Source organism: Podarcis bocagei, assembly GCF_964188305.1.
Source record: "Podarcis bocagei genome assembly, chromosome: 7".
NCBI classification, from domain to species: domain Eukaryota; kingdom Metazoa; phylum Chordata; class Lepidosauria; order Squamata; family Lacertidae; genus Podarcis; species Podarcis bocagei.
The window spans coordinates 90,298,787-90,315,236 of record NC_138132.1 but is presented as its reverse complement, the minus strand read 5'-3'; the positions used below and the strand labels follow the sequence as shown (position 1 = coordinate 90,315,236).

The 16,450-nt window shown below is 45.9% G+C and overlaps 1 protein-coding gene across 1 annotated transcript; it reads right to left on the bottom strand.

Annotated features, from left to right (window-relative positions):
- Nucleotides 1–1,362: 1,362 nt before the first annotated feature.
- Nucleotides 1,363–15,892, bottom strand: USP39 (ubiquitin specific peptidase 39). The gene is made up of 13 exons (XM_081200958.1): nt 15,663–15,892; nt 12,614–12,683; nt 12,046–12,140; nt 10,814–10,950; nt 10,313–10,465; nt 8,547–8,772; nt 7,505–7,582; nt 6,664–6,731; nt 5,446–5,634; nt 4,571–4,713; nt 2,530–2,665; nt 2,254–2,340; nt 1,363–1,841 (listed from the first exon to the last, which is right to left on the bottom strand). Exons 1-13 carry the CDS (start codon nt 15,859–15,861, stop codon nt 1,791–1,793), a joined length of 1,632 nt encoding a protein of 543 aa, XP_081057084.1. The 5' UTR covers nt 15,862–15,892; the 3' UTR covers nt 1,363–1,790.
- Nucleotides 15,893–16,450: the final 558 nt, after the last annotated feature.

Genomic DNA, 16,450 nt, shown 5'->3' with positions numbered 1-16,450 from the left:
GAACAGACACATGAACCTCCTACCCACAGAGCCTCCATCTTCCCTGGATCCAAACAGTTTATTGGCTCTCATTCAGTCCACCACTGCATTCAGTCATGGGTCCAGGACTTCCACAGCCTCTCCCGATTCAGATATTATGAAAGATATATCCCACCCTACCTCCCAAAAAAGCTCCAAAAGTCCTGCTCTCAATAGATCTATGTAGATATTAAATAACATTGGGGACCAATGTGGAACTCTACAGCACAAGTGCCAGGGAGCTGAACCCCCCTCCCCATATTACTCTCAGGATTCAAGCCACACAGGTAGGCACAAAGCCACTGTAAAGGTGCCTTCAATATCCATCCTGAGCAGTTGGTCCAGGAGGATACTATGGTCAAACTCTTGGTCTAATTTCATACGTGTCTGAGCATGAAGCTGCTGCAGCAAAGGGAACCAGAAGACCATGCTCCAGTTTTCTAGCATCATCAATTCAAACATTTGTTGTTAGCAATACCTCAATGAGACACAAGTTCTGAGATGCTACTTGATGGCTAGAACTCTTGTATGAAAGTTGTAACTATTAACAAAAACAGTGTCCAGGTTAAGTGCTACTTTCCAACTCAGGTGGCTAAACTGTGGCCTGCAGGCCATAAGCAGCCACCAAAGGGATTTCTGGTGATCATCCAAGTGGAAGTGGCACCTGACTGGGAAGGTGGTGAAGGGGGAGGAATGGAAGAGTGTTCATTCTCCACCTGCCATCATAATCCTGCTTCACTACATTAAGGGGAAGCTATTGTGGCAAGGTACGCGGGTGGCGCTGTGGGTTAAACCACAGAGCCTAGGACTTGCTGATCGAAAGGTTGGCAGTTCGAATCCCCGTGGTGGGGTGAGCTCCCGTCGTTCGGTCCCAGCTCCTGCCAACCCAGCAGTTCGAAAGCACCCCTAAGTGCAAGTAGATAAATAGGGACCGCTTTCTAGCGGGAAGGTAAACGGCGTTTCCGTGTGCGGCGCTGGTGCTGGCTCGCCAGCTGCAGCTTCGTCACGCTGGCCATGTGACCCGGAAGTGTCTTCGGACGGCGCCGGCTCCCGGCCTCTTGAGCGAGATGAGCGCGCAACCCTAGAGTCGGACACGACTGGCCCTGACCGGCAGGGGTACCTTTACCTTTATCTTTATTGTGGCAAAGGAGGGAAGGGGTGGAAATTAATTATAACTACAGAGAGTGGACATGACCTAGGGATGTCATTGATGCGTGGCCGCTTTCACCCTTCAGCCACACTCACTTTAGCCATCACTGCATTTGCTCATCACGTTACCATTTCTGCTGAATGCTAGTCCAGTTTTCAGTAAAAGAGTTTGCTCTGGAGAAAAGACATACCATATTAGAAAACCAAGTATACATATTTAATGCACACAGGACTCAGATGTAGTAGCCTTGAACAAAACACAAGGGAAAGGCCTTCTCCTGTCGCCCCCTGAAATTGATTTCAGCACTAGGTAGACTTACTGGACAGTGAAATGGGATGCAGAGTTAGCTGTGCCCAAAGAAGTCGAGAAAATACACTCTTGCCCTGTCTTCTTGCTAGTTCTTCTCCAATGAGAACGTAGCCAGGACTGAGCTGCCAAGTGGCACCAAGGAGTCCATTCCCTGCTGGGCTGCTTAATGAACAGAGCCAGGAACAGGAAGAGAGAGGCTTCTAAAAGACAACACCAGCTTGACTGACCGAACACCAAACACCAGTCTCCATTTCACAGTAGAGGTGATGCTGTGATTGCATCTGCATCCTTCTGGCGCTCCCCGTTTCCCTTTTCAAGCCCCTTGCTGGTTGGTCTCCTCTTTGCTATCTCGTCTTTTCCAGATCTACGGAATCAAAACGTATTGTAAGCAGAGATTGCATGCAATCAAACTTTGTTGCCTACTTCAGCTGTCTGTGCAACTGCACTCAGGCTTCTTTTTATGCCACAGAAAGGAATTACTCCTGTTAGAGCCAGACTGATTCCAGCCCACTTGTTTAGGTTTTATGCTTTACCCCCAACAGCAAAATCCACAAAGCTTGCACACAGAGGGAGATGTCACCAGCAGGCACCTCATTGCTGCTTGTCTTGGGACCCTGCAGGGCCTTTTTGTGCTCTTGAGGGCTCCCTGGGACCTTACAGTCGCAAAAGGCACAGCAGGCAGTTTCCATGGGATTTCACTACCTAGCAAAACTAGAGCTCCCTTCAAAACCCCACCATCACCATCACAATCACCATCACCAAAACCCAGTACTAACCTGAATGTAAGCCTCAGAGAGGGTGATCATCTGGGGAAGAATGTCTGTCACCTGCAAATCTTGCAGCTCATACCACTTGCCTGTGCCCTGCAACACCAGGAAGGAAAGCCACATCAGGAGAGAGGCTAGCAAGGAGAACAACATGGCAAAAGAGTTTGCTGCTGGAACTCGGACCGAGTTAAAGCTGCATTTTGAATGCCACTTTTAAAATCTCAGGAGTCAACAAGAGCAAGTCTCACATGGTGCAATACATGGTGCAATGGACCCAAGACTCACATGGTGCAATACATGTATACGGTAGGCCCCTTCTGTTGGTTTCCCATCATGCACGATGTTTGCGATGAGATCATAGGTTGTGTTCTTATGTACAGCCTGCACTTCCTCAGACAGGTACTCCCGGAGATCTACATTCCTACAGAAGGAAGGGAGGCAAGTGAGAAACTGTAAGATACAGGAGTGCCTGCAGCCTCCCTTTTGAAAGACAGAGGCCCATACAGTTCAGAAAGTTGCCTGCCAGCCTTGAATGGTCATCCCAACATGCTCAGCCCAGAAATCCTGCTTGCTGGGCTCGAGTGGTGGTGGTGGTGGGGCAGCCACCACTTGAGCTGCTGCAGTGCATCCTGCAAAAGTCACACTTGCATGGGAGAAGCCCACTGGAAGAGGGCTGTTGACAGCTACACACTTTGACTAGTAAGCAAGCCAAAATGTGTGGACCCCTGCCAAATAGAGCACCTTCTGCTTCAGGTCTGATAGCCTGGTTCAAAGTTTGCAACGTCCAAGGGTTAGTAACAAATAAATAGGTTTGTATGCTGAAAGAAACAGGAAACAGAGAGAAGGTACGACCTCCTTTACTTGACAGTTTCAAGAGCCAGTGTCCAATTATTTGAATGCCAGCATGGGATGGGTCAAAATTGTGAGAACCAGGAGACTAACAAAAGTGAAATGCGGGAAAGGCTCACTCCTGCTGAGACCCTGCTCAGAATGCTGTAGGTGATACTCAGAAGTGTACAGTAAGAGGCAGAGTCTGTGCCAGCAGCTACAATCACCTGAAGAGCCATTGCCACAAACTAGTTTTAAAGAAGGGGCTAAGAGGGTGGTATACAGGCTGCTCTCTCCCACCCCAAGTGGGCTGCCAGTGAATGGTTTCCACTGTCACTACTTCCAGAAAATGGCTCTCTGGCCTCTGAATTGATAGGCAGCTGCAGAAAGGAGAGAAACAAGCTATTAACTTGGTGGTAGTAATGGTGGTTCCTGACAGTAATGCCCCCCACAGTGCCCCCGCTTGATGAAAAGCAGCTTGATGAAAAGTGGTGTGCAAATACTTGAAATAAAAATGGAAATTAAAATTCTTGACATCCCCAGGTATTATTATTTATTCAGAGCATTAGTACCTCGCTCTTCATCCCCAAAGGCTCCCAGAACAGTTTGCATACAATCAAAATAAGACAGTCCCTGTCCACAGGCTTACAATCTAAAAAACATGACATACATGGCCAGCTGCTGGCACAGTTCAGGGGCAGAAGGTGCTTGGAGGAGGCAGCCTCTCACACCAGAGCCAATGGAGTGAGCTCTGCTTTGCACGCAGGGGGAGGAAAGACTGCTGGGAGAAACTCTGGAGAGTCCTAGCCAGTCAGTGTGGACAATACCAAAGTAGATTGACTAATGGTCTGCCTCAATATAGAGGCCTTCCGCAATTTGATGCTGTCAGGTGTTTTCAACTACAAATCTCATCAGCCTCAGCAAGAAAGGCCATATAATACTGGAGCTGATGAGAGTTGTAGTCCAAAACACTAAGAGCACCAGGCTGGGTTAGGTTGGTATAAAGCAGGGGTAGGCAACCTAAGGCCCGGGGGCTGGATGCGGCCCAACCGCCTTCTCAATCAGGCTCACGGACGGTCCGGGAATCAGCATGTTTTTAGATTAGTAGAATGTGTGCTTTTATTTAAAATGCATCTCTGGATTTTTGTGGGGCACAAGGAATTCATTCATTTTTTTCTTCAAAATATAGTCCGGCCCACCACAAGGTCTGAGGGACGGTGGACTGGCCCACGACTGAAAAGGGTTGCTGATCCCTGGTATAAAGCAGCACAATGGCAACTGGTCATTTTAAGAACTCTAAGAAAAAGTGCCTGGGTTTTCTTTTTCCCTTCTAAACCATTTTCCTTTCTGTGTTTTGTCTTTCGGATTTTAAGTCTGAGAGCAGGGACTGACTCAACACTGATATCTGCAGGCAGCTCTGGGAGCCTTTGCATCAGACAGCACCTCAAGTTCATGAAGACAAACCAGGACACATCCCATAGAGAAAGGCAGCACCTACGTGATGGGGAAGTTGACAATGGTCGGGTTCTTCTCCACAAAGAAATTGTTTTTGGTGAACCTCTTGATGCAGAAGATGAGGTAAGGAGGCAACTTGGTGAGCTGGAAACGCTTTAGGAAGTTCTCCTTATAGGTTTTATATTCCTGAAGGAGAGAAAAACAATGCTTGGAAACATACTTTTCTCAGGGAATCTTGCACTGTGCTGAACTCTGCAACTTTGGGATCTCTTTTCAACTAGCATTATTGCCCTGCATCTACCCAAAGCACCACTTTTAAGTCAGAGAAAAGTAAACCATGTTTAGGCACAGAACTAGAACACTGGGCTTCCCTTGATAATCCCCGCTTGGCCCAGGGCACTGAAGCCCACCTTCCCCACCCTGGACATCCCCTCCCAATGCTTTGGACTACGACTCCATCAACCCCAGGCACCACAGCCGCGCTCCATTCTTATAGCTGTACAAAATATCTGGAGGGTACATGGCTGGCAAAGTCTGCCCCAAGTGAGCCCTTCCCCCAAATGGGAATCCAAATCTCAAGAGTTCTCTCACCAAAAACTTCAACATTCCCTTTTTGTGGGATCTTACTTGGGAGTGTTCTAATAAAAGCCAGCTTGTTCCTCCCTTCTGCACCCCAGTGCCCTTTGTTTCCCTTGTTATTTTACTGATTGCATTTACATCCTCCACAGTCTCGTGTTCCCCCTTTCAAGCCACGTTTTTCTCCACTGATTAATGAGAGTGTCACGATACCACATTTGGAAGGTGTGATGCCTGAAGTCAGCACCACGGACCTCTCAATCTGGATTGTGGCTTCCAGCTCCAATCCTCCTGGGTGGGGGATGTGGGTGTGGAAGCAGAGAGGGGGGAATGTATAGTTACCTTCTCTGTAATTCCGTTGAACTTGGCCAGGATGTTGAAAAGCGGTACTTGGGGAATGATGAGTTGCTCCTTCTCGTCTTTGTACAGGGGAGCTGTGGGGAGGTCCAGGGTTAGATACATGAAAGTGGATTCCACCATTTTCTCCTGGTATTCGTCATTCTGGAGCAGCTGCTCCTTCTCCTCTGCTGGCTGAGAGAGGGAGACACAGAGAATGAGAAAAGCAAAGCAGGTGGTGCAGAAGAAAAAGACTTGTGGCAGACACAGCTTGGATGCAAGGCTCCAGTAAGAAAAGTGTGAGGAACCTTCAGGCCACCAGACTTTGATATATACAGAAGTGTTTACTGACTGCCTACACTGGTGTTTCCCAAACCTTAGTTCCATAAACTCATCCCCCCCAGTGCCCCCTATACTATTAAAAGCATTATTTAGAATAGTAGTTTGCACAACCCACTAAGAAAGATTGTAAGACAATTCAAAACAGTGGCAACTAATTGCACATTTATTAAAAATTGCATTAAACCTATTTAATTTAATCAACTCAACAAAACTGATGACCTTGATCCAGTGACACCAGCTATTCAAAGTTTGATAGCCATCTATACCTCCAGCGCCTCCATGTAGCCTCCTCATTATTTATTCTTCATTAGATTTGTATACCCGTAAAACTCAGGGCAGTTCACATAACATTACAATATGAACACAAAATACACAATAAAAACAAAAACAAACTGATAATCCCCCCTTCCACAACACATTTAAAAGGGATCTCAATCAGTCAAAGGCCTGGGTAAAGAGGAACCTATATGCCTGGTGCATAGATGTGTATAATGAAGGTGCCTCCCCAGGGAGGCCTGGGAAGAGCATTCCACAAGCAGGGAGCCACTGCAGAAAAGGCCCAGACCTCAGGGTCCAGGTAGGTTCAAATGGTCCTGCGGTCCTGCAGTCCTGAGATATTTCAGGCTCTTGGTGTCCCCCTGGTAACCCCACTCCCCCCAGAGGATGGTATTGCCCACTTTGGTATTGCCCACTGATGTACATGGTCAAACACACTTAGGACTGCTTGTGGGTGTCTGGTGTCACTAATTAAACTCTACAACGCACTTTACTGCAACAATAGGCTCAGCAAGTATTAGCCACCTCTCACCATCAAGGTTTTCCCGACCCCATGTGCTTTTCCCTTTTGTAAGCAAGAATCTAACCATACAATAAAGAACTTACCAGATCAGGGTGTGGCAGTTTCTTGGTGAATATCCGCATGGAGCCCTGGAAGACGTCTGTCACAATGGCTACAGACATAAAGAACAAAGCAAAGGAAGTTGCTTTTCATCCTTTCATAGCCCAACCTCCTCAAAGTTTGATATACAGTGGTACCTCGGGTTAAGAACTTAATTCGTTCTGGAGGTCCGTTCTTAACCTGAAACTGTTCTTAACCTGAAGCACCACTTTAGCTAATGGGGCCTCCTGCTGCTACTGCGCGATTTACGTTCTCATCCTGAAGCAAAGTTCTTAACCCAAGGTACTATTTCTGGGTTAGTGGAGTCTGTAACCTGAAGCGTCTGTAACCTGAGGTACCACTGTATATGCTTCTTTGTTATACTCATTATTCTAATAGTTTATGTTCCATTTTCTTCTGCTTGCCATTAGTCACTTTGCAGTTCTCTCAGGAAGGAAAAGGGGAATAAAAGCAATAAATGCAATGAAAAAGACAGTAAAGGTTAATGCCAGCCCATTCTTTGTAGTAAGACATTCAGGGACCCTTCCACTGGTCCCACCTGTGGTAAGGTGTAAATAGACTGTCCTTTTCGGTTGTTGTACCCACCTCTGGAACTCACTCCCAAGGGAAGCTTACTTGACAGTCCCTTTGCTCAGGTGAATACTTAAAAAAACATAAAAAATCACCCAGGTCGTTTAGTTTTGACTGCCCGATTTCAAATGGCTACCTGTAGTACTGCATACATCTTTAATGATGTTGTATCTTTTCCTACATTTTGAGCAGCTGTATGTATATCTGAAACACAGCACACGGGTTATTGCAGGGGTCTCAACTTCTTTTACTTACTCTTTTTCTTCTTCTTTGTCCCCCCAAGAGCAGAATGCAAGGCATTCAGGAACCAGGACAGAAAGTCAACCCCATCACCTGCAACGAGGGAAAAGGTAGAGATGAAGAGCATGAAAAAGTGACAACTTCTGAAGGCAGTTCGAGGTAGAGCAGGGCTGTAAGTCTAGCACCCTGCTGGGCACAAGGACTCTCACCTCTTCGGCAGCCTTCTGTAACCAGATCTTTTGGACTACAACTCCCATCAGCCCCAGCCAGCAAATGGAAGGCACTGAGGCAGGGAAGTCTGCTCTACAGTTAAAAGCCAACCTCCTTCCTATGAGGTGGGCATTCATGAGCTTCAGTCCTAGCAAAAGAAGGGGCCAAGGCACTCAGCATTTACAAGTCCTCCCCCTCTTGTTATTTATTTACACTCCTTTTCTTCTCCAGAGGCATCCAACCATGCAAGAAGAGGAAGGAAATACTGAGTGGGATAGAGAAAGGGCCTGGGGAACAGAGGGGTGAAAAGTAGGTTGACAAAGTGGAGCAACAGTTGAGTTGAACTGAAGGTGGAAAAGGCAGACAACGGTTTGGAGAAAACCACTAGAGCTATGAATAGAGGTCATAGAAAGAGGGTTCAGAATGTGGGGAGGGCAAGTAATGAGAAATGCTTATCAGGTACTGTGCAACTTCCTTGGAGGAAGAGGAAGATGAAATCCATTAAAATAAATAAAACCCTCTAGACAGTTGCCTGCCACTACAGTAGTAGTTCTGGTTAAGAACTTAATTAATTCTGGAGGTCTGTTCTTAACACCACTTTAGCTAATGGGGCCTCCCCCTGCTGCCGCGCGATTTCTGTTCTCACCCTGAAGCAAAGTTCTTAACCTGAGGTACTATTTCTGGGTTAGCAGAGTCTGTAACCTGAAGTGTCTGTAACCCAAAGCGTCTGTAACCCGAGGTACCACTGTATTTAAGAGTAGCTACATCTGATAAAGGTGGCCACCGCAGCGTTCCTCTAATCTCTTAGTACCAGCAGAACACAAGAAGCCCCCCCCCCCAGTCCCACCTTGCTTGGTGATCTGGAAGTTCTTCTTGCTGCAGAGAACTACAGCCTGCAGCATTTCATGGGGGGAGACGTGAGCTTTGAAATTTCGAGGATTCCATAGTTTCCTCATGAGCTCTCCAAACCTCTGAACCAGCAGAAACATGATGTCTCCTGGAGGGCGCTTGATGTTCTTGTAGTTCTCCTCCTCCAAAAAATAATTCCGCAGTGGTGGGACATTAGACAGGGCCTAGGCACGGAGAGGTTAAAGATCAGGGACAAAATACTCCACTTATGTCAAAGTACAGCCTCTCCCACCACAAAAACTTATCAGGTTAAAAATCTAACATTCTGTAACCCACTCAGTTAATTTAAGATACAATACAAATATCAGAGTGCCAGTCCAGCATATCACCTTGCTCCATTTAATTTTAATCATTGTGTGTTCCAGTCTTCCCATGCATGATGCCCTCAAGATGTCTTGGGCAACAACTCCCAACAGACCCAGCCAGCACTGCTGTATGATGGTGGGCCGAAAGAGTGTCATTCCAAAACATCTCAAAGGCTTAGGTTTGGGAAGGCTGGATTATTCCCTTTCACCCATTGTATTATTTTAATCTGTGAATTATAGGAACTCCAACATTAAATTTTGTAATCCTGCCAGGCACCAATCAGAAAATAGTAGCACTAAGTAACTGTTATGAGGGCATGAATGATGATTGCCAGGCACAAACTGAACATGCTCAGCTGGTAGTGAATGAGACTCCTCACCTCAGGGCCATGGGTTTGAGCCCTATGTAGTGCAAAAGATTCCTCATGGTCCCTTCCAACTCTATAATTCTATGCCCAAACCCACCCTGCCCATTATCTTGAATTCAGTGTCTGTATTTGAGCTGGTAGCACCAACAGGTCAGATACAAGCAAATAAGATGTTCAAGTATCTGGAAGAAGTCTGGGTTCACCAGGCTGTTAGACACGTAAACAACCACACAAACCATACTGTATATTCTTTGGCCTCAGCATTTTGTCTCTGACCTGGGGTCAGGTCAACAAGCAAATCCCAGCAACACAATGGAGCAAAATTCCTTTACATGGAGAAGTTTACACTGACGTTATAGTGATGAATTTCCTAGCCACTCAATGCTTCCAAGAAAAAAGGAGAGTTGTGAAAAACGATTCCATTCTCAAAAGAAAACTTGTTGAACTAAAGCAGTTTTTGGAAAACAGAACAGATTTCTGACAGCTGGCTAAGACTACTGTGTGTACTTTCAATACTTAGAATTATAGGCTTGGAAGGGACCCCCTTCCCCGCTGACAAGGCAGAAAACCCAACTATTATAACCTTCCCTAATGTGTGGCCATCAAACCTCCTAAACCTTCAGTGAAGTACAGTGGTGCCCCGCAAGACGAATGCCTCGCAAGATGAAAAACCCGCTAGACAAAAGGGTTTTCCATTTTTCGATGCGCTTCGCAAGACGAATTTCCCTATGGGCTTGCTTCGCAAGACGAAAACGTCTTGCAAGTCTTGCGATTTTTTCCGCTTTCCCCCTCTTTTTCTAAGCCGCTAAGCCGCTAATAGCCTTTTAGCCGCTAAGCCGCTAATAGCCTTTTAGCCGCTAAGCCGCCAAGCCTTTAATAGCCGCTAAACCGCTAATAGCACTAATCCGCTAATAGGGTTGCTTCGCAAGACGAAAAGACCGCTAGACGAAGAGACTCGCAGAACGGATTATTTTCGTCTTGCGAGTCACCACTGTATCACCCTCTTCTCCATTTCAAAGATGTCACAGTACCTGGAGAATCGCATTAGCATAATCATTTGCTTTGATGTTGTTCAATCCCACAATGCCTGGCAGGTATGTGGTGCCATCATAGGCTCGAGAGAGTTTGGCTTGCTTATCCAAGTTGGAAATGTGTTGCTTGGTGAAGGTGGGCTTCAGGACATACTGGGGGGGGGGAGAAGATAAACAGGACTGAATATGCTGCTGAAAATTCCGGCTTGACCTTTATGTTAAGATGAAGGTTTTTTTATGAAAAAAGAATTAGTTAAGACTTAGTTCTTACTAGATTAAAACAAAGTCTACAAAAATACGTATCTCTAAAGTTCCATTCCAGACATATGTGAGACATGCTCAGGTAAAGACAACTTTCTGGGGCACAACAAAAACTGCCTCTGAAACGAGGGTTGGGGTCAGCAGAAAAAGCACACGGAAGCTCAATGTGGCAGAGTCACAATGTCTGGCAAGAGCCTACTGTTTCCACCCCCCACATCCTTCATAGGGAAGACAACATACGGTGATATCCTCAAGTGAAGAGTCAATGATTTCATAGTTGTCTGGCAGACAATAGAACTTCAAGGTGTGAAGGTTGAGGAAGACGTGATGGCTGAACTGTACACTGTGAATGTAAGCATGGGATTTCAAGCCCCGACCTGCAAAGAAGACAGGAGGCAAGCAAGAAACAAACTGTGAATAAGACAGGATTGCAGTATTGGCTTCTAGTAACGGAACTTCCCTGAGCAATCCTAAGAACTACCCATGGATATTTGTTATCTGTATTATACAGTGCTTGTGGTAGTAAAGCCACAGTGATACCATTAGCTGGTGGCAAAGAATGACCAGCTGTTTTGGGAACTAAATAACTTCAAATCCACATGGAAGGGAAAGTTTTCAGCTTGGTTAGGTTTAAAACCTCCCAAAGGTAGGCTGTGGACTTGAAAGAAGTCCAGATTTAAGGAAAATAATAGTGAGGAGGTTCAAAGGCAAGGAAGATGAAGGAAGAGAGCAGCAAGGATTCAGAAAGCGGAACCAAGCTGGTTGGGAAATGAAGCTTGAGAAAAAGGGCTGAGGCAACAAAGAACTGAGAGAAGATGCATCATGTTTAATAGGCTGGAGGACTTTGTGCAAGTGAGGGGGAAAGTGAGCACCAGCGAGCCTGGGCAATGGAAGCGTGGCTGAAGGAAATGGCCCAGGGCAGTCAATGGCCTGGACTGCAATGGATAGTTGAGACAGAGATGAAGAAGTGAAGAGGAAACAAGAAAAGTAGACCTATTTGTAGAGGGGCAGCCAAAGGAGGTTTGGAAGGCTGGGGATTATGCACCAGAGAGGCACAGAGTTGCTAGGATTGACATCTAGACCCTGATGGGACTGTTGCCACCTCTGACTTCCGTTGCCACTGCAGCATTGTGATCAGCCAACTTGAAGAACCAACCAAGGGTAGATTAAAGCCTGCATTTCAAATGCTGATTTCAGCAGATCAATTTATTCCATGACTGCAGGCTTCTAGCAGTATAGTAAAAAGATTATAATAGATCACCATCACCCCAGCTTCATTTGTGAGATCTCTTTGATCATAAGAGCCACATTAGCAGTAACGTCATGCAAGGCATGGATCACAAAGTCTTTATTTCACATTACAACTATTCCTGCTAGTTTGGTCCCAGGTTCATTTGCCACAGAGGTAGTGTAGTCGCACTGAACTGGTATTCTGTCTGTAAAGGAAGCATATAATGCCAAAGCATACTTACCCTGAAAATATTTCCCACACACCAAACAAGCATAAACGTTGATATGGGAGAGCGAGATTGAACACAGCTTCTCAAAGTCAAAGTCGAGAACGCTCCTACAGTGGCAGAACATTGGTAAATTAATCCCACCAGACAGATACCCCAATCAAACACTATTCAACTTAATCCAGGAGGAAGCCAGCATGGTCCACATGACACTACACAAAAAAACCTGGACTATAAAGGTACTGCTCAGCTGTAGAGTTTGGAGGTTTTTCTTGTGGACAAAAAGCCACCTTTGCTTTGTATAAACATACAATGCACTAAAGTGTTTCTGTACCATGGTGTATATAACCCATAACAACCTCAATTTAGATCCAATAAGTAAATATTACATATATTTCAGTAAGTCTTGTTTAGTTTACTAATTGTTCCCCACAGTTTGAACATTTAAAGAAATTCTACATCTTTGCTAAAGTTGCAAACTGCCTATTTGAAATTTTCACCACCACCACCATGGTTTTAAATCTCTGCATGTGCATTGCTACAATATATACTGCTCCCTGCTTTGCTTCATCTCGGTACTGACTTGTTTATGGTGTCCAAGTATGGGCAGTGCCTGCTCCGTCGGTCCTCTGGGTCGAATCGACCATATTTCACTGAAAGAGAGGACCAAACAAGAAACATGCTATACTGACATTCTTATAGATATATGTATAGATATAGATACACACACACTTAAATTTAAATGAATATATATATGAGATATGCTGGAGTCTTTAGCATGAAAGAATAAAAAGCATACAGAAGTAGTTTTAAAATATGCAGTAATTTGAACTACTGTAAATTGAACTTGTCCTTGGCCAAATAATTATTTGTATTGATTAGCTTCCTTGGTTACTCTTTTCAGCAGCAAAGTGACACAGAAGAAGCTAATAGCAGATTAAAAACACACCACAGCAACAGAAAACCAGTGTATTAGAATCCCCTGTGCAAATTTATCTAAGATAGCAAAAAAGGGACTTTAGACCTTTATTCATGCAATTTAACCCCTTACAGTGGGATAAAGATGCACTTTCAATAATTGTCAATAAGCATCCTAATACTGAATACATGATCACAGTAGTGTGTGTTTAAGACAGCAACTATCTAAGAATGAAAGCATCAACCACTTCAATTGTTGTCATTAACCCTTGTGCCAAGTATTGATCATTAGCTTGGCTTTAACCAGATGAAGAGCCTGACATACAGGTGAAACTTGAAGAATTAGAATATTGTGGAAAAGTTCATTTATTTCAGTAATTCAACTTAAAGGGGAAACTAATATATGAGATAGACTCATGACATGCAAAGCGAGAGATGTCAAGCCTTTATTTGTTATAATTGTGATGATTATGGTGTACAGCTGATGAAAACCCCAAATTAACAATCTCACAAAATTAGAATATTAAATGAAATCAGCAAAACAAGGATTGCAAATAGAGCAATATTGGACCTCTGAGAAGTAGAAGCATGCATATGTACTCAGTACTTGGTTTGGGCCCCTTTTGCATCAATTACTGCCTCAATGTGGCGTGGCATGGATGCTCTCAGCCTGTGGCACTGCTGAGGTGTTATGGAAGACCAGGAAGCTTCAATAGCAGCCTTCAGCTCTTCTGCATTGCTCGGTTTCATGTCTCTCATCTTGCACTTGGCAACGCCCCATAGATTCTCTATGGGGTTCAGGTCAGGTGAGTTTGCTGGCCATTCAAGCACAGCAATCCCATGGGCATTGAACCAGGTTTTGGTACTTTGGGCAGTGTGGGCAGGTGCCAAGTCCTGCTGGAAAATGAAGTCAGCATCCCCATAAAGCTCATCTGCAGAAGGAAGCATGAAGTGCTCCAAAATCTCCTGGTATATGGCTGCGTTGACCCTGGACTTAATGAAGCACAGTGGACCAACACCAGCTGATGACATGGCTCCCCAAATCAACACAGACTGTGGGAACTTCACACTGGACTTCAAGCATCTAACATTGTGTGCCTCCCCATTCTTCCTCCAGACTCTGGGTCCTTGGTTTCCAAATGAGATGCAAAAGTTGCTCTCATCAGAAAAGAGGACTTGGGACCACTGAGCAACAGACCAGTTCTTTTTATCTTTAGCCCAGGTAAAACGCTTCTGACGTTGTTTCTTGTTCAGGAGCGGCTTGACAAGAGGAATATGACATTTGAAGCCCATCTCCAGGATCCATCTGTGTGTGGTGGCTCTTGGTGCACTAACTCCAGCCTCAGTCCACTCCTTGTGAAAGTCCCCAACATGTTTGAATACTCTTTTCCTGTCAATCCTCTCCAGGCTGCGGTCATCCCTGCTGCTTGTGCACCTTTTTCTTCCACACTTTTCCCTTCCAAGTAACTTTCCATTAATGTGCTTTGATACAGCACCTTGGGAACATCCAACCTCTTCTGCAATTATCCTTTGAGGCTTTCCCTCCTTATGGAGGGTCTCAATGATGGCTTTCTGCACAACTGTCAGGTCAGCAGCCTTCCCCATGATTGTGCTTCCTACTGAACCCATTGCAGGTGTTATGGATTGAATAGCTACTGCACCTTTTCACAATATTCTAATTTTATGGGATTGTTAATTTGGGGTTTTCATCAGCTGTACACCATAATCATCACAATTATAACAAATAAAGGCTTGACATATCTTGCTTTGCATGTCATGAGTCTATCTCATATATTAGTTTCACCTTTTAAGTTGAATTACTGAAATAAATGAACTTTTCCACGATATTCTAATTTTTCGACTTTCACTTAAAGATTCTATCTGTCCACACTACTAATAAAGAGTTGTGTAGAATTCAAAAGCATGCATAGTGTTTCATCAACTGGGACTCTTGACAAGCTAAATAATTTAAAAACAAAATACAAACTAACTCCACACAGGAGTCACATAAAGGAGTAATGGCAGCAAAACAACTCATATTGACTAAGTGGCAACTTATGAAATAGCCAAAGACTTGATATTTACAGACATGGCATCAGCATGGACTGACATTTTTAATTTATGAGCCGTTTATAAACTCTATTGTATTGAGCCACACAGTCAGCCAGAACTATGTGCAACTACTGTACTACTGCTTCTATTTTACCAATAGAGTGGCTAGGTTGCAGGGAGAGATCATAACTCAAACAGAGACAATTCGATCTCCACCTAATCTGGAAAAGACCCCTGCGTGGAACCCTGGAGAGCTGCTAGATTCCTTCTAGGCCAGCGAACTATTTCCAGCTGCAGCTGGACAACCAAAAAGGCAGCTCACAAGCAGAGCGAAAATGCTTTCTGCCCTTAAACGTCCACTACTCTGAAGTATCGTGCATCTGTGCAGGGAGGCTCCAGATACCAGCAAGTGGCATCGGAAGCTGTCTCACACCTAGGATACTTGTCCATCCACCTCTTCTCTGCTCAGACTGGCAGTAGCTATCTAGAAGCAGCTCCCCCTTTCCTCCGCCAAACCCTTTAAACTGGGGGTCGAGCATGGGGCGTTCTGCAGGCAAAGCAGCAGCTCTACGGCCACCGGCGCACATCATGTGGCAGTGAGTTCCACAGGTTGGCGCTCGTTGATTGATGGACGGGCGGCTCCTCTCCCCCCCCGCACCCACCGGTGGGCTCGTCGTCGTCGTCCTCCTCGTCGAGGGGCTCCTGCTTGACCCGGGGCTCCTCGTCGGCGGGCTCCCGTTTCACCCGCAGGACCCGAGGCGCGCCGCCCTCCCCGCCCGGCTCTGGCGGGCCGCGGCTGGACAGCGAGCTCCGCACCGACGGCGGGCGGGAATCCCGCTCCCGCTTCACCCGCCCGGACATCGCCGCGGAAGCGCGACCTTCGCAGGCGCACGCGCAGAGGAGCCTCCGGCGCGCCGTTGTTGCCGTCACGTGGAGGGCAACGGTCGCGGCTACGTCTTACGCGCGTCACTTCAGAGAGCGTCCGCAACGCGCGTCGCCATTCATTTGCGCATGCGCATTCATTTGCCCTTTGCTGTAGCTTCTGTGGAGCTGCTGCGCAGGCGGATCGGAAGCGCGTTTGCTCAGGTGGGCGTGGCTTGAGTCAGCCTTGCTCCGGAGTGAGATGGGCGCCCACATCTGCTCTGTTGCAGAAGGCCAGCAGCAATTTGCAGGGCACAGTGGGCTGCATTACCCGGTGCTTTCTTTCTTATTTATTTTATTCATAAAAATATTTATGAATATTAAAAAAAAGATATCAAAGCGGTAGCCTTTCCCAAGCTGGTGCCCTGCAGAGGCTGCCTGCCTCAGACAAGTGGCTTGGAGCTCAGCCTCCGAGAATTTGCCTGCTCGTCTTTCAAAGCTGCATCTGATGGGGTCTAGCAAAAGCGGAGGGCTAACGCTGTTATAATAAATTAAGACTTGCAGGCGTTGCATGAAAGGCCCTTTGCAA

Coding starts and splice junctions, on each gene's coding strand:
- USP39 (XM_081200958.1), bottom strand. CDS start 15,861: ATGTCCGGGCGGGTGAAGCGGGAGCGGGATTCCCGCCCGCCGTCGGTG. Junction 10,951..12,045: donor GTGTGGGAAATATTTTCAGG/GTAAGTATGCTT, acceptor TCTTCTTTGCAG/GTCGGGGCTTGAAATCCCAT. Junction 10,466..10,813: donor CTTCACTTGAGGATATCACC/GTATGTTGTCTT, acceptor CCCCCCCCCCAG/TATGTCCTGAAGCCCACCTT.